Consider the following 23,766-nt stretch of genomic DNA (forward strand, 5'->3'; position numbering starts at 1 on the left):
CTATCCAGTAATGTTCATCCTTCTATCTAGGATGGAATGTGCAGTGGTTAAGAATGATTTAAGGTTTCATGTAAAAGTTGACTTGATCTCAGTTTTTGTTGACCACACTTATATTCTTTCCCTTTAACCATCTCTTTATTTATGGTAGCTATTTTCTTATTCAAGGAAAGTAATATAAGTAACTTTCTGAAACAAACATGTTTCTTATGAATTTCCAGAATATCTAAACATAAGGCATCAGGTGCAAAAGAACAGAAATATTATTGTCTTGTGTGTCTATCTGAAATTGATACCAAAATTGAGTTCTTTAGAAGTTGAGCATAATGAATTAATGCTTATTTGTATGAGTGACATATGCACTATTAAGAATCATTAAACAGGCTTTCAGAGGTCTAGGATAGTAAAGAGAATACTGAACTTTGAATTGGTTAACGTACATCTGAGCCTGGTTCTGTCACTTACTACCAACCCATATGGCAAGTTACGGGTTTTCAGAATTTCACTTTCCCCTTTCATAAAATCAGAATAACAGTACCTCCGTTCTCTGTCCTTTGGGGTTGCTTTGATGTACAAGGAAGTCAATAATAAAAGCACCTATACTAAAAGACAGTGCATGTCTTGTCATGATAATATTGCTATAGCATTTGAAAATTGAAAGTCTGTAGATATGAAATGAATGATTTTCACAGTTGTTAAAAATTACAAGCTTTTGGCTTCAGGTAGTTAAACCCATTTCTGAAATAACAGTTGTTTCAAGCTGTTGGGTATAATTATACTGAAAATAAGTTTTTGGCATCAGATTTCTATATAACATTTATCCAGCATACACTTGAACACAAAGCTATTTTAGCTAGAAATGTGGATAGCATCTGTTATTTAAAGATAAAAAATTCAGAGGGAAAACAATGTATTTTTAATATCAATAATGTTTTATCAGTCTGTTGGTTTCATTTACATGAGGTGTTATCTAAAGTGCTGAGCAATTATTTCTGCCAGGACACTGTTTTCAACATTAATTTATGAAACAGTGAATAATCTTTGTGACTATTTTATTCGTAGAAATATTAACACCAAAATATCTAATTAATGAACCTGTGCTTTAGCTAAAGTCTGAAAATTAACCATTGTCTAGATTAACTGTTTAGTCTTAAAATGAACTGCATTTCTTATATAATCAGAATGTTTAGGGAGTCAGTTCCATTTGTAGCTAATGTTCTTTGTTGGATTAATAATAACCTTTGGCTAATGTATAAAATTACTTTTTTCTTATTTATGTTATTTTCAGTTTAGGGATTTGTTTAGCCAGTTAGATCTTTTAACCTAAGTCTCTAAATCAGTCAGCTTAGTTTATGGAGAGCTGGTTGTCCTTTTTCTGTTTAGTGTTTACATTTTCATAACTCTAGACTCCCAGCTTTTTGTCCTGAGGGCAGGGGAAATTGAAGAAAGTAGTACTTGATTAGAGGTTTTAAGGAAGGGTTTGTCATTAAAACTAAAAATATGAACTATTTATATACTTTCTTCAAGTTACCTAACATTAGTTTTCATGATAGTGCACAGAATTAAAATTTGTAGGGACTATTTCCTTAATTAATCAATATGATTTACATTTCAAACAGCATTTACTTTTTAAAATTTACTACTTTACCTTTTTTCTTTCTGTGATATCTAGTCTGTTTTCTTGCTTTATTTTATATGATTTGCCACTTCCTTAATGAAGTTACAGACTTTCATGTTTTAATCTATAACTACTTTCTACTTTTTGCTTCTGTCACATTGAGGATTAGAATTTTCATGACTGAAATATCTACACGTTTTACTCAGAGCAAAGATTCTTAACCTCCAGTCCATATATAGACTTACAAGAAATCTTTGAAATCTTCCCCTCCATTTGTAAACCTTATGTATGTGTCTTTCTCTGGAATAGGACCATAGCTTTCTTTGAATTCTCAAATGGGTTTATGACTGCCTAAAATTTGAGTCATAGACCTCAGAGAAGCAGGTGGGCCTTTTTCTGTCTTAAAGATGATTTATACTGGTGACATCCTTGTGGAATTTATATAGTAGAGATAGCATAGCAGATGGAGGCTCACTCTCTTATTTTTATTTCATTTAAAAATTTTTTTTCCTTTTTTACAATTAAATTCAGGACAGAAACAATATGGTGAGTTTTAAGTCCCTGCTACATGTGTGAAATGCATTAAACTGCCTGCATGTGGAGTTGTCTTTGATATTCTTTGTCTAGTAAATTAAAGTCTCACTTCACATGTGTCTGAATGTAGATACTTATTTCTTGTCCATTAGCTATTTCAATTTATACTTGCTCCTCTTGGCTTTGGTAGCAATTTAATAACCTATAATCTTTTGTGTTTATTGGTTTGCCATGATTTTTGTATTAACTGCATGTAAATGTTTAAAATAAGTCACCTGTTTTTGACTGTTACAAATTTTATTAGTCATCACTGTAAACTTTAACAAAATTTGGATTTGAAACAATAACTTTAGGCTACATGGAAAATATTTCAGCTACACTATAGAAATATATGCTGGCAAAGTATTATATTGTGATATAATCTAATATTTTGTATTCATATTTTATAGATTTTGTTTCATTAATTTTGTCTCTGCCAAAATTTGATGAAGGAAGTGTTTCTCATCACTTACAAAGTGATGATATTCTGACTGAGCTTATTTGGTAGCTCCAGATTGAGCACTATGAAGTTTTTTTCTTTTCCAGAATATAAATCAAAAGCCAGTAGTTCTTCGAAAGAGAAGACAGAGAATAAAAATAGAAGCAAACTGGGATCTCTTCTATTATAGGTAAACTTTAGGCCTCTTTTCCAATTAATTAAATTTGGTATTGCCAAATTTAATTTTTGGACAGTTGTTTTTTTGTTTTTTTGTTTTTGCCTGAATCTAGTGCTTTATGCTCCAGGTATTTTTATGCTCTCAGGGTCAAGAATTATAACTGTTAAGATTGGTATGATTCAATGGAATATTACTCAGCCATAAAAAGAAATGAAATGGAGGTATTTGTAGTGAGGTGGATGGAGTTAGAGTCTGTCATACAGAGTGAAGTAAGTCAGAAAGAGAAAAACAAATACAGTATGCTAACACATATATATGGAATCTAAGGAAAAAAAAAAAAAGGTCATGAAGAACCTAGTGGCAAGATGGGAATAAAGACACAGACCTACTAGAGAATGGACTTGAGGATATGGGGAGGGGGAGGGGTAAGATGTGACAGGGTGAGAGAGTGGCATGGACATATATACACTACCAAATGTAAAATAGATAGCTAGTGTGAAGCAGCCACATAGCACAGGGAGATCAGCTCGGTGCTTTGTGACCACCTAGAGGGGTGGGATAGGGAGGGTGGGAGGGAGGGAGACGCAAGAGGGAAGAGATATGGGAACATATGTATATGTATAACTGATTCACTTTGTTATAAAGCAGAAACTAACACACCATTGTAAAGCAATTATACTCCAATAAAGATGTTTAAAAAAAAAAAAAAGATTGGTATGATTAGTTATGCTTTCATAAAATTAAGACCTTTTGTAGAGTGTTGGTAGTCTGACTAGCCAAAGGTACTTCTGGCATTTTATTAAGGCTTAGAGGTGATTACTTTAAAACACTTTATCATGGCTTAGAAATAACTGTATTATAACTTCTTTCAAGCTTGTTGGAAATAGAGTCTTTAAAGAGTTGGATGATGAAACCATAAGGAGTCTTGTGGGAAATGGGTATCCAAGTTAGCAGACCTCATATACTTTTCCAGCCCCTGGAACCCCTCCTCCCCATCTACTGCTCCCACCACCTCCCCAGCACCCTCCACCTCAACACCCTCCCCCTACACACAGTTAATACACACATAGAAGGACTTTGGAACATTTTGGGGAGTTTGCAAAAACTTTTTTGAGATAACTCACAATACTCAGTCTGGAAGCTGAACTATTGATTATACCTTGGTTAATAAGGGAAAATATGTGCTTTGGGAACTTCCCACAGTACTTTAAAAGTGTAGTATGTATATAATACAGCCTTAAGAATATGCCTTGGTTTTCTTCCTCTGGAATCCCTCAGTTGTGTTGTCCTCCCTAGAATTCCCTTGGAATTCTGGCATCAGACTTTTTAGGAGGATTGCAGTTTGAAAGTGAATGGGTATAAAGCCCACCCACCCCAGTTCAGACTTGAATTCAAATTTATTATGATAGTTAAATAATTTCATGAATAAAAGGAAGGTATTTTGAAAGTATCAATCAGAGCTTGACAGTTTAGCAGTATTTTTTCTTGTAAGGTTCTAATCTAGAATGTTGCTCATCCCATACATTTCATACTCAATTATCCAGAAATTCTTCTTCCCAACCGGTAATTTGATATCTGTTTATAATTCTTTTCTGACTGGAATTTATATTAGCAATAAATATTAAAATTGAAATATCAGTTCCTTGTTTTAAAATCCATACAGATTTGTCTTATAGTTTGGCTTCATTTTTTCCCCCAGCATTTTATAATGAAAACTTTTAAACATACAGAAAAGGTGAAAGAATTTTACAATGAGCACCTGTATACCTGTGACTAAAATTCTACCATTAACCTTTTACTATACTTACTTTACACAGTAGATTTTATTTTCTTTCTTTACGCTTGCTAAAGTTTATTAATTCCACTGTTTTGTTGCTTATTATAAGTTGTAGTAGGGGAGATTTATAGATTTTTAAAACTGTTTATTGCTTCCCACTATTTTCTGATTACATGTATATCTAGGTTTGGTCAGGACCATGCCAGGTCAAACTTAATTTGGAATTTCAAAACACGAGAAGAATTGAGAGATAGTCTTGAATCTGAAATGAGAGCATTTAATATTGATAGAGAGCTTGGTAGTGCTAATGTGATCTCCTGGAACCACCATGAATTTGAGGTAAATTTTAATTTTCGTAGTATAGTAGTTTTTTTTTGAAGCATGTATTACTTTTGGAGTTTTTCTTTTTTTTTAATTTGTAGTTGTTTGACATATATCTTTACCTTTCACTCATAATTTTATGAAGGAAATACTGGAAAACTTTCACTTTGCCTGAGACAAATGAAAAATTAATTTTGTTTAGTACCTCAGCTTTGTATGTGAAAATCATGTAGGAGTCAATAAATTTGATCCTATGCATTCTAGATCTGTTCCTTGCTTTTTTTCCCCTTTAAATTCTTTATTGAAACATAGCCTGTTCTTATTTCTCGTAGCTTGTTTAATAGACTTTTCGTGGTAATTTGATTCTGAATGTGGCCATTTTTTTGCTGCTTAATTAAAATACTGATGTGAAGCATGACAAAGTAAGAACAAGAAACATGTTGGTGGTAGATAATCTTGTGTGTGTGTGTAAATTTTTATTATAGGTGTAAATTTGGGCATGTTTGTGACCCTGCCGGCTTTGCTGTTTAACCCAACTGCATTTCTTAAACATGTTAATGATTTGTTTTTGCTCATTCCCACCTCTTTGTGAAAACTTTCTTTACTTTGGTTTTGGGAGTCTGTATTCTCTGGGATTTTCTCCTTCACTGTCTATTCCTCCCCCTTTGCTCATTTTTCCTTATTGCCCCAACTGCTAAATGCTGGTTGGCCCGGAAGGACCAGTTCTTGGGCTTCTTTTCATTTATATTTATTGCCTCAGTGATCTCATCCATTCTCATGGCTTAAATGTTTTTTATTTGCTGATGGCTTCAAGATTTTTATCTCCTGCTTAGACTTTCTTTCCTAGACTTCATACTTTTATCCTATAAATTGGATATCTAATAAGCTTCTAGAACTTAGCTGTAAAACTGTGCTCTGGTTCTTCCCTCAAACCTACTTCACCTACAGTCTTTCTGATCTTAGATAATGGCTATTCCTTATTTTCTAGTCAAAACCTTTGACATCATCTTTTTTTCTTATGCCACAAATTCAGTTTGTCAGCAAGTCCTATTCAGTGCACCTTCAATATGTACCCAGAACCCAGCCCTCTTCTCTCTATGGGATTGTAGCAGTTTCCCTGCTTCCACCATTGCCTTTCTGTAATCTGTTATCAACATAGTAGCAGTGTGATCTTGTTATAATGTAAGTAGATCTTGTCACTTCTCTGCTCCAAGCCCTCTCTGGTGCTCTTATTGCTTCCCAACTCACTTAGTAAAAAGCCTGGGTCTTTAAAATAACTTACAAGACAAGATCTGTACCCCCTAAACCCAACCATTGTTTCTTTGATCTCATCTCCTAATATTCGCACCATTGCCTGTGGCCACACTGGCTTCCCTGAAAACACCAAATTCATGTTCTTGATTCAAGGTCTTTCTACTTGATGTTCCCTCTGCCTAAAATACTCTTTTCTACAGAGAGCCTCATTTCCTTCAGGTCTTTTCCTGAAGGTTGTCATCTGAGTGGGCCTTCCCTGGCCACCCTGTTTAAAAATATAGCCCTCTTCACACACATACACACACACACACACACACACCTGGCCACCCTGTATAGCCCTCTTCACACACACACACACACACACACACACACACACACACACACCTGGCCACCCTGTTTAAAAATACAGCCCTCTTCACACACACACACACACACACACACACCTGGCCACCCTGTTTAAAAATACAGCCCTTTTCATACACACACACACACACACACACACACCTGGCCACCCTGTATAGCCCTCTTCACACACACACACACACACCTGGCCACCCTGTTTAAAAATATAGCCCTCTTCACACACGCACACACACGCACACGGCCACCCTGTTTAAAAATACAGCCCTCTTCATACACATACACACACACACCTGGCCACCCTGTTTAAAATATAGCCCTCTTCACACACACACACACACACACACACACACACACACACACACCTGGCCACCCTGTTTAAAAATACAGCCCTCTTCATACACACACACGCACACACACACACACACACACCTGGCCACCCTGTTTAAAAATACAGCCCTCTTCATACACACACACGCACACACACACACACACACACCTGGCCACCCTGTTTAAAAATACAGCCCTCTTCATACACACACACACACACACACACACACACACACACACACACACACACACACACACACACCTGGCCACCCTGTTTAAAAATATAGCCCTCTTCATACACACACACTTACACTCTCTCTCTTTCTCTCTCTCTCTCTTCCCCACCTCCCCGCTTTATTTTACTCCATAGCACTTACTGTCACCCAACTATCATATATATTTTACTTTTTTATCTGCTACTTCTGTAAGGACAGAACTTCTTATGTTTGCTTAATGCTATATCCCTGATGACTAGAACAGTGCATGGCACATACCTTATATTCTTAATAAATGGAGTTGAACAAGTTAAAACTCAGAACTTACAGGAAAAAACTGAAATGGATATACATATATATTTGATTTTGTATAGTTTATATTTTTAGAAAACAGCTGTATTAGGCTTTGGAAAAAGAGTTTTGATAATCTAGTCAAGAAATTCCTTTTTACAGCTGCTTGCAAATCTTTGCTTGAGACAAACCCCAGTTCCCAATCAGGTGCTACTCCTCACATATCACTTCCAGTGTGTAACCTGGAGTAATTGTACATAGAGAGAATGAATACTGTATAAAAATGTACCATAAAATGTAGTTGATGTGTTGGGAGATCAGGGAAGACCTGAAGTGCCTTGTGTGAGTTTGGCAAACTGTGTGTAGTGTGGGATCATTTACTTCTTGCTTGATTGTAGCCAGCCGAGAAGGGGAGGAAGCGCATTATCCTTTAATGGTGTTTTTAGTGTTTTCTTCCCTTAAGTCTTCATGGGCACCATATAGTCTTGTGACAGTATTTATCAGCAAATTTTACATTCATAAAATTAGTGTGTAATTCTGACTCTCGACATTTAACTAATGAATTACCAGATATTTTAAGAAATGACAAATTTTTTTGTTAAAGGCTGTCTCATCAAGAAAAGAAAAAAACTCTGAACAGAAAGAATTTAAGAAGTGCTTATGTGAAAATTGCCAAAAACAAGTATTGTAAACTAAAATAATGTAATTTGCTTTTATTAATAAAGGTTAAATATGAGTGCTTGGCAGAGGAAATCAAAATAGGAGATTATTACCTGAGATTACTATTGGAGGAAGATGAGAATGAAGACAGTGGATCAATTAAGAGATCGTAAGCTACTCTTCTATATCTTGTTATGTTTGTTTTTACTGTTAGTTTCATGGTTAATTCTATTGTGAACTTTTTTTTTAATCTAGATATGAATTTTTCAATGAGCTTTATCATCGTTTCCTGCTCACCCCAAAAGTAAACATGAAGTGTTTATGTTTACAAGCCCTTGCTATTGTTTATGGCAGATGTCATGAAGAAATAGGACCTTTTACAGATACAAGATATATCATTGGAATGTTAGAGAGGGTAAGGATATCATTAAAAAGTAACTGCTATTTGATAGTGTCATTGGAGTATATGTTAAATTTTCAAAGCTAAATTTAAGTTCTATTTGATCACGTTGCTGCCATAACTTTCTACATGAGTTTTTCTGTAATTTACATTATACTTCTTTAAATAAAAGTTAGATGAACAGGAAAATGACTGATGGGTTAGCGTTTGTCCATGTTGGTTTATTTTTTTCAGTTGCTGCTTTTGAACATCTTTAGCGACCTATTTGCCAATCTTTAATTTAAGTATGGATGAGCTGGACAGGTGTGTAAAAGAAATAGTGACTTTTAGAGTTGAATGTTCTTTTGGAATGGACATTTTGGAAAAATCTTAAATGATGGTAGCACACTAAACTTCAAAGTGTGAAAATAAAACTTTTTAGAACTACAATGATAAAGAAAGGGAACCTTGAGTTAGCACAGTTTTGGGGGGGGGGGTTGGGTTTTTTTTAATTTAATAAAGTTTGTCATTTAACATTTCAGCAAGGTGGGAGAAGAACAAACTGATCAATTCATCCATTATGCAGCTCAAATTTGAGTGTTACTTACCTGTATACACTTTATTCTTTCATTTGTGTTTACATTCCTCTTACATTTAACAATTTAAATTTCAGTGAACTGACAGAATCATCTCACCAATTTTTAAAATGGTCATCAGTGCTTGCTGTAATTGCCTTAACTGGCAGTCAGTCATGCTTTGTGGATTAGAAAACTGGTTCTGAATAAGTTTACAAAACACACCCAGGAAATAACCAGATGAAAACCCTTATTTTTTGCTGTTACACCAGATTTCACTATTGAATTCTAATTCACTCTTACTCCAGTGAACTGAGTACTTGTGGCATAGCATTTGTATTTTAGGCAGTTAACATTTTTTCCTTCTTGTGTTCATGATGATGTGATTTATGTGAAACATCACTTATCAATTCTTTAGAATTTTTACTTAACTTGGGAGTATCATTTGGGCCAATTCTTTCATTTACTTCAATTTTTATGTACATTCTTAAAGCTATGTATTAATCTGTTTGTGACTTAAAATATCTGCCTTTCTAGGGAAATTAGATAAGGTTTATAAAATTGCAGAGAATGTAAAACATTTAGGAATTGCAATAATTGACAGTTTTCTCTGATTTTCTTTGTTTACAAGATGACTTTATTTCTTTTTGGCTGTTGGTTGATTGTGTCCAGTGATGGTAATGTCTTAATTTCTGTTTCTACTTACTTCTGACTAAATTCTAATTTATTTCAATAGTGCACAGATAAACTTGAACGAGATAGGTTGATCCTCTTCCTTAACAAGTTGATCCTTAATAAGGTACAGTATTTTGCATAAATATGCTATTATTTCCAAGTTAAGTCACATGTATGTAACAAAGATAAATGATTACAGTTTGACTTAATTATCAAGACATGGTTCTTGTCTTATCTTCTCCTTTTGCTCTCAACTCTTGAAGGGAAAAGTTTTTGGCAAATATACATTTTTGAAACCAACACTAACTTGCTTAATTTTATTCTCACTTTTAGTAAATAATGCAGATGTTTTTAAATGAAATAAAATGAGTAAGTCCTAGGAAAATTTAATTTAAATTATAATCTCTTCCAAACTTCTAAGAAATTACCAGTTTTTATCTTGCTTACAAAAACAAACTGGAACTTTAAAAAGTTTTTTAATGTACTGGATTCTATTTCTGAGTACAGAATATTTATTAACAAAAAGACATTGGAAAAATGCAGGATAATTGTAGAACCAGAGAGTTTATCCTGGGTGTTATTCCCGCCAGGCTTTAATTTGTTTATTTTTATTTTATTTTGTTTTGCTCAGAATATATTTAAGTAAAAATTCTTTTTATTCTTTTTTAATTAATTAATTTTCGGCTGCATTGGGTCTTCATTGCTGTGCATGGGCTTTCTCTAGTTGTGGCGAGCGGGGGCTACTCTTCGTTGCAGTGCGCGGGCTTCTCATTGTGGTGGCTTCTCTTGTTGCGGAGCATGGGCTCTAGGCGTGCAGGCTTCAGTAGTTGTGGCACGTGGGGTCAGTAGCTGTGGCTCACGGGCTCTAGAGCGCAGGCTCAGTAGTTGTGGCGCATGGGCTTAGTTGCTCTGCAGCATGTGGGATCTTCCCAGAGCAGGGCTTGAACCCATATCCCCTGCATTGGCAGGCAGATTCTTAACCACTGCACCACCAGGGAAGCCCAAGTAAAAATTATTTATATGATCTCTCTGTAATATATTTTTGCCTTTTTAATTTTTATCTAAATTTATGCTTCCTTGAACACAAAATCCTGGAAATACTGAGTAATACCAGTTATGTGCCAGTTTTTCCAAAGAGATTCCAAATATTCTCTTCTTGGAGAGCCTTTTTAGGTAGTAATATCTATTGGAGAGAAAGATTTTAAATTATGTAAACATGTTTCTGTCTTCCAGAAAAATGTTAAGGACCTCATGGATTCAAATGGAATTAGAATCCTTGTGGACTTGCTTACCCTTGCACATCTCCACGTAAGCCGAGCTACAGTACCACTGCAAGTATGTATGCTTATGTAGATTTTATAAGTTTAACATTCTTTGAGTACAAATTTAGGATCAAAAGAATCATACAAATCTGAAAATATGTCAGGATGTCTGGCCATGAATCTACTTCTCTAATAATTATTATAGTACTGATGCCTGGGAGATTAAGTCACACACACAAAAAGTGAAATAACCAAAATGGACAGTGATGATCCAGTTTTATTTTTCTGATGTCTCTTTTGTCTTTTAAAGTAACTGCATCTCTAATGTGGCTTATTTTGAGGCAATGTATCCTTTAGGATTTAAACTGAATCCATCAGTTATGTAACTAGAACATTCAGCATTGACATCCACTGAGAGTATACTTTGCCTTGAGGAATCTGGGGGCCTTATTGAAACCAGCCAGTAAGAGGACAGAGCTGCAGGTCTCTACCTAAAGGCCTCTTCTGATACCTAACTTATAGAAGGGATCTATACTTGGCTCATTGGTGATATTTTTGGTGTTAATGTTAAATTTTTGTTTAATCTCCTTGTTTGAGGAGATGTGTCATATTTTGGCAGAATTGTGTACAAAAGTGCTATTTGAATATTAGGACATGGTGTTTTCTATTATCAGGTACAAATAATAGTAATCATAATGCTTGTATCATATTATAGTGTACCAGGTACTGTTCTGGTACACATAATATATTAACTCTTTAAACCCCACAACAGCCCTCCCATTTTACAGATGAAGAAAGTGAGGAACAGAGAGACTAAGTATGTTGTCCAGGGTCACCTAATAAAGGACAGAGCCAGAGTTAGAACTCGGAAGTCTATGCTCTTAACCACTTTCCTATACCTCTCTATATGAATCTAACTGAAAGCTGATGGTAATGAGGGTATTTAAAATCATGTTTTAATAAAATATACTAAGTACATAAAAATTCTATCCTAGATTCTTATAAACATTGATATATGGAATTATAAGAATTATCTGTCATGAGGGGAGTAGATTGAAAGTAAGTGTTTAAAACCACTAAAAACTTTCCTGTTAGCATTTTAACTCTTTGATCTCAGGTATTTATTGAAACTTTTAGTTGGAGTGAGTTTTTTTCTTTCAAAAGAACTTTAGTATTTTTGAGCATTGTGGTTTTGGTTAATGGTATATGTTTGATTATATAGCTATTTGCAGTATTCTTTGCTACTAAAATTTTAGTGTCCTGAGAATTTATTAATGACCATCTGGAATACAAATGTCTTTGAGTTTAGCTTAGATTGCCAAGTGAATTTAGGAAACTGTTTACCTCAAATGCATAATAAGGAAGTAGCATTTTTGGACTATTAGGTTAGGCATCTAATCCTTAACTCTTAAAATCAGGTCACTTAAAATTTTAGATGGATTTCTAAAGAAATATAAACTCAAGAAATTAGTACTGTGTAACTTTTTATGACATCTGCCCCCTTAGATTTCTGCCTTGAAAAATAACTAAATCTTTTTAAAACTTAGAGCAATGTAATCGAAGCTGCTCCAGATATGAAAAGAGAGAGTGAAAAGGAATGGTACTTTGGCAATGCAGACAAAGAAAGGAGTGGCCCATATGGATTTCATGAGGTATGTGTTTTGGAGAAACTTTTCATGGAAGTCTTAGCCATTTTTTATGTCCTCCTGATAGCACATATAGAGACGTGGAATATTTTAAATCTATGATTTGATTTACTGTCATCAGCTCCAAGGACTCTGCCATTCTATTTCCACATAAAGGACTAGATGACTTGTATTTCTAGACACACACACACACAAAATCATGTCTTCAAATCTTACTGTTTAAAAGCTGTTGTTATGACATTGCTAATTATTAGAGAAATACAAATCAAAACTGCAATGAGATACCACCTCATACCAGTCAGAATGGCCATCATTAAAAAGTCTACAAATAACATTTGCTAGAGAGGGTGTGGAGAAAAGGGAACACTCCTACACTGTTGGTGGGAATGTAAGCTGGTACAGCCACTGTGGAAAACAGTGTGGAGGTTCCTCAAAAAACTAAAAACAGAGTTGCCATATGACCCAGCAATCCCACTCCTGGGTATATATCTAGACAAAACTATAATTCAGTTAGATATGTGCACCCCTATGTTTATAGCAGCACTATTCACAATAGCCAAGACATGGAAACAACCTAAATGTCCACCAACAGATGAATGGATAAAGAAGATGTGGTACATATATACAATGGAATATTACTCAGCCATAAAAAAACAAAATAATGCCATTTGCAGCAACATGGATGCAACTAGAGATTATCATACTAAGTGAAGTAAGTCAGAAAGAGAAAGATACCGTATATGTGGACTCTAAAATATGATATAAATGAACTTATCTATGAAACAGAAACAGATTCACAGGCATAGAGAACAGACTTGTAGTTGCCAAGGGGGAGGGGGAGTGGGGGGAGGGATGGAGTGGGAGTTTGGGGTTATCAGATGCAAACTAGTATATGTAGACTGGATAAACAAGGTCCTACTATATAGCACAGGGAACTATATTCAGTGTTCTGGGATAAACCGTAATGGAAAAGAATATAAAAAGAATGTATACATGTATGACTGAATCACTTTGCTGTATAGCAGAAATTAATGCATTATAAACAACTATACTTCAATTAAAAAATAATTGATTTAAAAAATTAAAAATAAAATAAAAGTTATAGAAGTAGAGCTCAGGTTTTTAATGACTTTGGTATAATAATTATGTTAACCTATAATACTTCTTTATAGTATGAACAGGTAAGTTTTAATGTACAGTCTTAAATTCATTGAAAATTGCCTATACAGTCCAAGGGCAGTTTCCATCTTAATTAACATCTGGTGATGTTTGGTCCTGCCAACTTGGCTTCCAATTCTTGGCTTCCCAGGCTCAGTCCGAATTTAGTCAAAGATGGTTTTATAGAAGACCAGCCTTCCGCTTATATATAATTTGGTTACTTTATACTCTGCCTATGGTGTTTATTCTTTCCAGTGTTCCTTATGCTCTGCAGTTTGACCAACTAAATGGTTATTTTCTAATATTAGCAGCCAAATTTGAGTTTCTGAAGGCCTGTCAACAGAAGTCTGTTGTTTTCTAATAGTGAATTTGCATGTGTATTTCATAGTTCAGTTTGTATTTTCTGTAAAATAGAAAACATTAGCAAACCTTTTCATTTTGTTTGGTCTGCTTGTAATAATGATGCCTTCCATTCATTTAGATGCAAGAATTGTGGACCAAAGGAATGTTAAATGCAAAAACCAGATGCTGGGCTCAAGGCATGGATGGATGGCGACCACTTCAGGCAATACCCCAGCTTAAGTGGTGTCTGTTAGCCAGTGGACAGGCTGTACTAAATGAAACTGACCTTGCTACCCTTATATTGAACATGTTGATCACAATGTGTGGATATTTTCCAAGCAGGTAAAATGTAATTGAACATTTCTGTAGTTAACAAGGACTCTAAAACATCTTGTTCTCCCCATTTGTATGGGTGCTTGCTAAGGCATGGGATTGTTCTAGTGACTTAGAGCAAAGGTTTTCTATTTGTGGCTTTGGGGGAATGCTGCTTTGGATTTTGGAGCTTTTTGAAACAAGATATAAAGAAATAATTTGCAAATTTTATTGATAAAGTAAGCTAAAAAGCAACTTTCTCTGGGAAACTTCAAATAATGTTACAAAGCTGAGGCTTACTAGCAGCTCTCTAGCAACAGTAACAATTGTCATATTCATTGAATCAGGTATGAAAGTTTTGAAATGAACAGTCTGTAGTTCATAGACCAGTGGTGAGTGCCTAGTGCCTGCTGCTGATCTGTCAGGTTAGCCTCTCCTGGTTTAAGAACATGAGTCTAGGCCCACATCTTGCCCCGCTTGACTAGTGAAGGTGAGACTTTGTTATCCAATGATAGTCATAATTATAACCCTTGCATGGAACTTTTCAGTCTTTCAAACTTTTCAGTCAAAATTTGCATATATATCATCTTGTTTTATTACTATAGTAAAGATACTTTGTGATGGAATTTAATGAGTAATTGTTAATTTTATAGCATTCGAGGCTTTTATAGTTCCAGTTCTCTTTAAAATTCAGATCAGGCTTAAAAACATACAATTAGTATTTAGAAGTAATGTAGCACTAAAATTGAGGCTACATTTGGAAAATACTGAGAGTAGTTAAATTAAGGTTTACATTTATTGAAAAAGCTTGATATGCCCTTTGGGGGGAAATCCACTGACAGTGTGTTGGAAAACACCAAGTTTAAATAATAAATAAGAGTCTCTGGCTGTTCTAGGGTACTGTTTTTCAAGGAAATCTTATGGAAGGAAATGAAGTCATATTAAGCAGACAAATAGATTTAAACTAAAATACCTAATCATGTTCCCAGCTGTATGAGAGCTTAGTCTTCATTAACAAAAATGTAAGGTAACATGCTTCATGCCTAGTAGAATGTCATATGCTCTGAACATACAAATTTTAATAAATATATTAAATGTTGACCATAAAAAAAATGTTTTTCTAGGGATCAAGATAATGCCATCATTCGACCTTTACCTAGAGTGAAAAGGCTGCTGTCAGACAATGCTTGCCTTCCACACATTATTCAGGTAAGTTACTTTTATGTTATAAACTAGGAACAATATTTTAAGAATCATTTTCCCTTATTTAACTTTATTGTGAGTCCCAGTCTTTGTCTTATTGTAGTCTGTTCCATTTTCAAAAAGCCTGAATTATACTTACCTCACTTACTCCTAACTGAGTTGATATTCTGAATATACTGTGGAAGGTTGTGTATCCAAGAGCCTAGATATGGGAGGCTTCCAGGCTCCAGAATTATTCTCAAAAGGTTTTATTTATTATCTGTTCTTAAAAATTACAACATTGTAATAATTGAAAGGTGACATACTCAAGTTTCTGGTGCATGTTGATGTTGTTAGGGGTACTGGGAAGCACACCAGCATCCCACAGATGTGGACATGGTGGGTTATATCATAAGAAATAGTTACAGCAGTCTTGTCAGCTTGCCTCAGAGTATTTGAGTCTTCTCAGTTATATGTTTTCATGGATAACAACTAATCCAAAGCATTGAGTTGAAATTATGTAGGATATACTAAGTATCTTTTCTTTCTTTCTTATTGTTATTCTGCTCTTTGGGAATTAAGCTACTTAAACTCCAGATGAGCCCGAAGTCAGGTTGCAGAGATGTCAGGTCACTGTTTCTCTCCTGTCTATAGATTATTCTGTCAAATCTAATTTTTTTATATTAACCACACATGGTGGGGCTTTAAAATATGTCAGTAACTTGTGCCATTTGTATCTCTCAGTTGTACATTGTTGTGAAAAGGGAGAGGAGAGTTACTCAGTATATTTTTACATTCACCAATAGTGAAAGTCACTGGTAATGAAAAAGGCTTCTGAATATGACAGTGCCTTATCAACTTTTAAAAGAATTTTCCCCAACTTCTGTTACTTAAGCATACCTGCATTTCAACATTTGTGTGCTTTTCTGTTGTGGGCATTTCTTTTCAGAGGCTTAAATGAAAGCCACTACCACCCTGGCCTATGTGTGTCTGCAGCTGCATATGTGAGGTGGTACAAGGAGAGGGATTTGTTTTCTATCCCGGCCTCTCTCCTGTAGAGAAAGGACCATGCCTAGAAAATCTATCTCTCCAAACATTTTCCCAAGACTTATGAAACTGAAAGGAAAGAAGTAAATGCAAGCAAGGTTGAATTTCAGGCCAAGGAGGATTGACTGAAAAACAGATTTTAAGAGATGTGGTCAGTGTAACATGAAACTTTGAGGGGAAGATCTATTTTTTTTTTTTTTTTAAAGGAAAGGAAACCTAAGGGCTGGAATCCTTGCAATTTAGATGCAGTGGACCTATGAGACCACCCAGCCTCTGGTTTCCTTTTTTTTAAATTAATTAATTATTTATTTTTATTTATTTTTTTGGCTGTGTTGGGTCTTCGTTTCTGTGCGAGGGCTTTCTCTAGTTGCGGCGAGCAGGGGCCACTCTTCATCGCGGTGCGCGGGCCTCTCACTGTCGCGGCCTCTCTTGTTGCGGAGCACAAGCTCCAGACGCGCAGGCTCAGTAGTTATGGCTCACGGGCCTAGTTGCTCCACGGCATGTGGGATCTTCCCAGACCAGGGCTCGAACCCGTGTCCCCTGCATTGGCAGGCAGACTCTCAACCACTGCGCCACCAGGGAAGCCCGGAAGATCTATTTTAATTAACAAAAATTTTTAATAGTAACTGAACAAGTAGGATGATTGAAGAAATTTATTGATAAACCTACCTGCTTTTAACAGTATATGCCTCCCAAATTTTTTTGTACTGAGTTCAAAAAAACATTTCTTAGAAGCTATTTTTGTTTTCACTTAATTTTCTATATTCTGGGAGGCCTTATTCTTGCTAAGCACAGTTAGGCAGTTGTAGCGGTTTTTAGGAACATTATCTATCTACATTGCTTGGTACAGATTTCTGTACATCATTTGACTGTAAGAGCAATCACCAGTTTTACCATCTGATACAGCTCCAGAATTTTTGGAGTCGTCTAAGATACAGTGAATGAATGTCCTAGGTTTTCTGATATAGTCACAATTTCAGCTATTCTAGGCTGTGAATTCCCGTATTTTTGTTAGAGTGATGTCAAGTCTTAAACACAAACACCATTAACGCTAGGGAAAATCCTGTGGTATCATATCTCAGTTTTTCTTTTGTAAAGTTTATCATAGTAGTGTTTTACTATGTATAATCTAAATACCTTGTTGAATAGGTAAGACACCAAAAACAGAGAAATTTAAATTACTTACTTAAAGACATATGGCTATTCAGTCTCATACACTGAATCTAGAACTTTGACCCCTAATCTGAGCTAGTACTTATTCTTGTTATTGTAATTTTTTACTGGTAGCATTTGACTCCAAATTGGGAATTCTTCAGAAGTAAGTGTTTATAGGAAATTGAAATGCCACTTTTATTAAAGAAATTTAATAAGTTTTATCTTATCAGGTGTTTAGTCATAGCAATACTGTATGCTTTTTTTTATTAGCCCAGATTCATTCCAGTGATCCCAGATAGTTCCTTCAGTATTGCTGGCTCAGATTTCTGTAAACCACATCTCTTGGTACTTTCTGGTAGTGGCACTACTGGTATTTGGTTACCCTCTTGCCTTGTACCTGCACTTGTAGATCTATTTTTTAGTGCTGTTTCACTGAAAGCTGTTCTCTGCTCAGCTCTTTGAGTTCTCAGATAGTCTTCAGAGGATGCTTCATTTCAAATCAGCTGACCTGAAACTAACCCAAAGGGTAGCTACTTTTTTTTTTTCTTCTTTTGTCATTAACAGAGAAGTCCATTCAGGAAGATTCCTACACAGGAAATAATTTTATCTATAATCATGACAAAGCAGCTTCAGGCATGTTTGCACTTTTTATGAATAAGTTTTGATCAATTCTTTATTAATATTTTACTATCTCTGCATTAAATGCTATAAAATATTTTCAAATCTGTTTAGAACCTGGTAGACAAGCATACTGAGTCTGATTTTTATTTTGTTACACTACTTATGAGAAACTGTAACCCCAGCACATGAAATGCATAAACCTAAGATGAATGGTGATGTTGCAAGTTTTTTACAGCCCAATAACCAGATGTTTTATTTCTTTTTTTTTTAGCTACTGCTGACCTTTGACCCTATCCTTGTTGAGAAGGTTGCAGTTTTGTTATATCGTATTATGCAAGATAACCCACAGTTACCTCGACTTTATCTTAGTGGAGTATTTTTCTTTATCATGATGTATACAGGTTCCAATGTGCTTCCTGTTGCTCGGTAAGAGCTCTAGTGATAATCTATTTGAAATTACTTGAATTGTACATGGACAGACTTATTAAATTAATTTTTTTGTGAGCATATCATTGCATTTATTAAATTTTTCGTTATAAGAGCTGTTTATATGTCTGAAAATTTGAAAGTTAGAAGAATAGGGGAAAAATTATTCAGAATTACACCATTTTACCACATCTAACATAAGAATTGTATCATCATCTAGTATTTTAATCATACAGATTTAATATAACTATATTCATATTATATACAGTTCTACATTTTGCTTTTCTCTTAAAATTGAGTAATTTTTTAATATTATTACATAACTGTAATATGACCATAATTTAAATTTTTTTTTAATTCATTTAAGTTCTTGCCTTAATTAGAAATTAAACTATTTGGGAATATGGATTTACAAGTTGCCTTTTGTGGCTTTTATTTACATATGAAAGATCTGGTCTTAAACAACAAGGTCCTACTGTATAGCACAGGGCACTATATTCAATATCCTATGATAAAACATAATGGAAAAGAATATTAAAAAAAAGAATGTCTATATGTGTATGAGTCACTTTGCTGTACAGCAGAGACTGGCACAACATTATAAATCAACTATACTTAAAAAAAAAAAAATCTGGTCTTAGAAAACTAAGGTTACTAAATCTAAATCAGTTCCTATACCTGATAAGTAATTTTTTTTTTCCTAGATTTTTGAAGTACACACATACCAAACAGGCTTTCAAGTCAGAGGAGGTAAGGCAGATTAATCCTCTGAATATGTGACTTAATACTGGGGAAGCTGTCTTGGTACTAAAGTTTCCTTAGCTGTGAATTTTCCTTCCTTCCTTTCCTTATAAGCACTTGAGGGCAGGTATTGTTTTATTTTTTGCATTCCTTGTGGTACCTTGCACATAGAAAGTCTAAGCTAATATTTTTAAAATGAAAATAAATGTTGCCTATTAGACTTAATAGTTAAATTGTAGATATGAATTGTAACCTGACATTGCTATGAGTATAATTTGTTCCCTTGGTGTAAAATTTACATTAGTAATGTTCATAAATAATTCAGTATATACCTGAGTCTCATATAGTCAGCTCAGATTCAGTAAGACTTCCACCTTTTTTTTGTTCATATCCCAACATGTTAGAAGTGCTAAGTTTCTTTTTTGAAGCTACTTAATTTTTCAGGTGCTCTCAAGTATTCTTGCCATTTTACTGGGGAGGAAAAGTAGGAATCCAAAAAAAAGATAATACTTATCCGGGTAGCTCTGACAAAATGTAGCTTTATACCTGCATTTTACAGAGATATTTATTGTAAACACATAACTGAATTGTGTTTGAAATTCTGTTAGGCTTTTCATGGAACATTGATTTTCAAATTTTATTGAGAGCAGAATAAACCAAAACTAGACCACTGTTTAAGAGACTAACCAAGGAATGTTACACCAGTCTGACAACAGACACAAGACCAAAACTGCATGTTTTATAGAGCAGCCAGTAAAGCCCTAGCAAGTAATCTGTCTACAGTCTAATAATACTAAAGTGATGCCCATGGAAGTATGATTTCCATAGCTTTATACAAATAGAAAATGAGAATATAAAGTTTTTTAAAAATTTGCCCCTATTGTTACCACCTTAATGTAACATTAGGCACTTTTAATCATTCTTTTTTTTTTCCTTTTTTTCTGTGCAGTTATGCATATGTAATCTTTTTTTCCAAATTTTATAGTATGAGAAACTATATACATCATTTTCCCTAACAATATTTTGAATAATTACAGCAAAACAGTATTTGTTTATAGCAGAACTCTAGATGTAGGAATTATGAAATAATAGTATTCTAAAGAAGAAGCAATTCTTCACCCCAAAGTTTAACAGATAGTGAATTTATGGCTTTTATTAGTAAAAAGCCTGAAAATATTTATCATCTAATTTGTCTTTGCACTAAGTGGTAAAACCATGTCTGGGTTTTTTTTCCCCTGTCTCTCTGTCAGATCCTAGAAGAATAAAACATCCTCAGTTTGCCTAGAAGGAAATAAGAAAAGTATTTATAGTCTTTAGGAATTTTTTCCATCAGGTAAAGAAATGAGTTTAAAAATTCAGCATGATAAGTATGAACATTACCCTGACTTCATATGGCCAGTCAGAGAATATGGAGTTCTTAGTACAGTTAATTATAATTACTTTGTATAGAAATACTCTGTCTAAATTCTAGCCACGTTTCATGAGGACAGGCTCTTTAAGATCTCAGTTTTTCTGGACTTATTTTTGAAAACAGAAGCAGGTGCAGGTGGGAACTACAGCCAACAATGTAACACAGAATAATTGATGTAAATCTTTGCAGAGTCTTCCTTGTGTTGTTCATTGCTATTATACATGGTCAAAGGCTAATTGTGCTAAATAATGTTGGCAACACCTGAGCCATGAGGAGGTTAAGGCTACTGCAGGGCTAGATGGGGTAGTTCCACCTTGGAGTTCATGCCAAGCCAGTTTATACCAGACACCTTGCACTTCTCATTTTGCCATTTTTCCATCTAAATTTCAAAAGCATAAAAGCAGTATGTTCCAGTTATTCTCCTTTCTTAAAATGTTCTCTAACCCCAATTCATTTATTAGAAAACTGAAAGATAACTTTAGTGTTTCTGATTACGTTTTGTTTTTTTTTAAAGACGAAAGGACAAGATATTTTCCAGAGAAGTATACTTGGGCACATTCTACCAGAAGCAATGGTTTGTTACTTAGAAAATTACGAGCCTGAAAAGTTTTCTGAGATTTTTCTAGGAGAATTTGATACTCCAGAAGCAATCTGGAGCAGTGAAATGAGGTAAATAGCCAGCTGATTGTATTTTATACACAGAATCTTTGCCTCTTCCCATCTGGTTTGACTTCTGTGAAAAGATTTCCTTTCACTAATTGCATAATCTAAAGCTACAGTAGTCATTGGTGCCAAATCAAGTGACTGCTGTTGACAAGGCCCTGAGCTTTTTTCTGTTCTAAGATGATTTGACAAAATTACTGTTACCTTAGTAGAGCTTTATATAAGGGTGGAGCCTATTACCACTGGTGCTTTTAGACAATGAATTAATATGTACATAAGAGATATATAGGAATAAAATCAAGACACTCCTTCTGGGTATTTGGAAATAGAACTGTACCCCACTAATTAAAAACTATGCCCACATGGAATGGATCAGTCCAGAGATACCCACAATCATTTTAGAATGAGGGCTCCCTAGCCAGCACATATTGACCATAATCTGGAGTTTAGCAGGAGAATGCCTTAGGAAAAGCCTGTTTCCACTAAGAAAAAGGAGAGGCCCAGAAGCAGATGTCAGTGTCCAGGCAGGCACTGTCCAGGAAAGACACGGCAGTTAATGGTTCCAGTGTCAAGTCTGGCTCTCTGGAGAACCCCTTGGTCTTCTTAGCTGGATGGCAGTTGATCTTCTGAGTCAGTTACTCATTCTTCTTTGGCTGACTCATACTCACAGTGCCACCTGCTGGTCATCATTTGGCTTCTCTGATAGGTTGACGACAGGCTTGGCATATGCTAGCCATCAATTTGAATATATTCTGTATGAATATTCATATAGAAAATGGAAAATTTTCAATTTGAAAATTGAAATTTCAAATTTCATATTGAAATATTCATATTTTTCATTGGGAACAAATGTATAGGAATATGAATACGTTTATTACAGTTATTCTGTATAATATTTTTCTCCAGAGATTGGTTAGTATGAGTCTCTCATCTAAAAGATGTAGCTCTCTGTATACTGAGCAAATCAATTTTCTGCTTAGCTGAGGGCCAGATCCCAGGTTGTGCTATGTCAACTAAAATAAAGACCAGGCAGTGAGCTTCTTTGGGGTGATAGCTAACTTGATTCCGTGGCTGTGCCCTCATGCATGCAGATTCCATACCATTTGACTTTCTAATGACTGAATTTTCAATAAGAAAGGCTGGTATTGTCAGCCTTTTTCTCTATGGTCTTCTTTATAGATAGTATTACAAATAAGTTTATATCCATGGAGTGTTTTTACATAGTAAGTTTAGAATACCCTGAGTAACATTCTTACAAGCTCTCATTTTAGGCCAATAACTAAGTTATTCTGAAGAAGATCCATGTAATTACCTTGAATGATTACCTATCTTAACCTTTTCTTTAAAATAGAATAAAATAATGCCTTCATAATGCTTGGAGACTTTTCTAATTGTAGGCGCCTTATGATAGAGAAGATTGCTGCCCATCTTGCTGATTTCACACCTCGTCTTCAGAGTAACACAAGAGCACTTTATCAATATTGTCCCATCCCAGTTATCAACTACCCACAGCTAGAAAATGAACTATTTTGTAATATTTATTACCTCAAACAACTTTGTGATACACTCCGGTTTCCAGATTGGCCAATTAAAGACCCGGTAAGTCAGCAGATTAATTTTTGCCTTCTTAAACCATAAAAAAAACCTCTCATCACTTCTGGGTATTTCTTCTTTTTGTGGTAAGAAGGATAATAGCTTTCTTAAATATTCCTCCTTACTTAAGCACTGTGTAATTCTGAGTGTAGTTCAGTATATTTGGGTAAATCCCAAACTAAAAGACAGTTTTTTCAGGGAGCGTAAAAGGACTTTACAATCTTGATCTTTTGTGACAAAAACAAAACAAACTCAATTTCATGTATATAATACAATTACATACTATAATAGCTTGGTGGGAGCTCGTCTTTATAGCAAATTCATTAAGCTCACCGATGCTGGAGTTAGGCAGTCTGGGGTTGAGTTTCAGTTTGGCCATTAATGGCTCTGTATAACATTCAGTGTACCGCTTGACTTCTCTAAGCCTCAGTTACGGTAATAGTACTACTACTACTAATAGCAACTGTTTCATGTGGTGGTTGGTAAGATTAAGTGAGAATTCACATAAAAAAACACAGCATATTCCTGGCACACACTGGAGGCAGTAAGTGTGACTTGCTCATTT

At 34.8% G+C, this 23,766-nt stretch overlaps 1 protein-coding gene across 10 annotated transcripts in view; it reads left to right on the forward strand.

Moving 5' to 3' along the window:
• Window positions 1-23,766, forward strand: part of DNAJC13 (DnaJ heat shock protein family (Hsp40) member C13) — a 122,435-nt gene that overhangs the window by 58,046 nt on the left and 40,623 nt on the right. For 9 of the 10 annotated variants that reach the window (XR_005019665.1, XM_036850129.1, XM_036850127.1 and 6 more), the window contains 14 exons: window positions 2,147-2,161; window positions 2,735-2,817; window positions 4,768-4,921; window positions 8,079-8,182; window positions 8,269-8,428; window positions 9,704-9,766; window positions 10,876-10,977; window positions 12,452-12,556; window positions 14,190-14,392; window positions 15,487-15,571; window positions 18,639-18,793; window positions 19,498-19,543; window positions 21,460-21,614; window positions 23,006-23,207. Coding sequence is in view for 9 of the 10 variants with exons in the window: in XM_036850129.1 (XP_036706024.1) it covers window positions 2,147-2,161; window positions 2,735-2,817; window positions 4,768-4,921; window positions 8,079-8,182; window positions 8,269-8,428; window positions 9,704-9,766; window positions 10,876-10,977; window positions 12,452-12,556; window positions 14,190-14,392; window positions 15,487-15,571; window positions 18,639-18,793; window positions 19,498-19,543; window positions 21,460-21,614; window positions 23,006-23,207 (1,632 nt within the window). In the remaining variant the exon portion in view is untranslated. The remainder of the gene's footprint in view (window positions 1-2,146; window positions 2,162-2,734; window positions 2,818-4,767; window positions 4,922-8,078; window positions 8,183-8,268; window positions 8,429-9,703; window positions 9,767-10,875; window positions 10,978-12,451; window positions 12,557-14,189; window positions 14,393-15,486; window positions 15,572-18,638; window positions 18,794-19,497; window positions 19,544-21,459; window positions 21,615-23,005; window positions 23,208-23,766) is intronic. The other variant, XM_036850131.1, reaches the window with a different exon arrangement.

This window comes from Balaenoptera musculus, chromosome 4 (assembly GCF_009873245.2).
Source record: "Balaenoptera musculus isolate JJ_BM4_2016_0621 chromosome 4, mBalMus1.pri.v3, whole genome shotgun sequence".
NCBI lineage: Eukaryota > Metazoa > Chordata > Mammalia > Artiodactyla > Balaenopteridae > Balaenoptera > Balaenoptera musculus.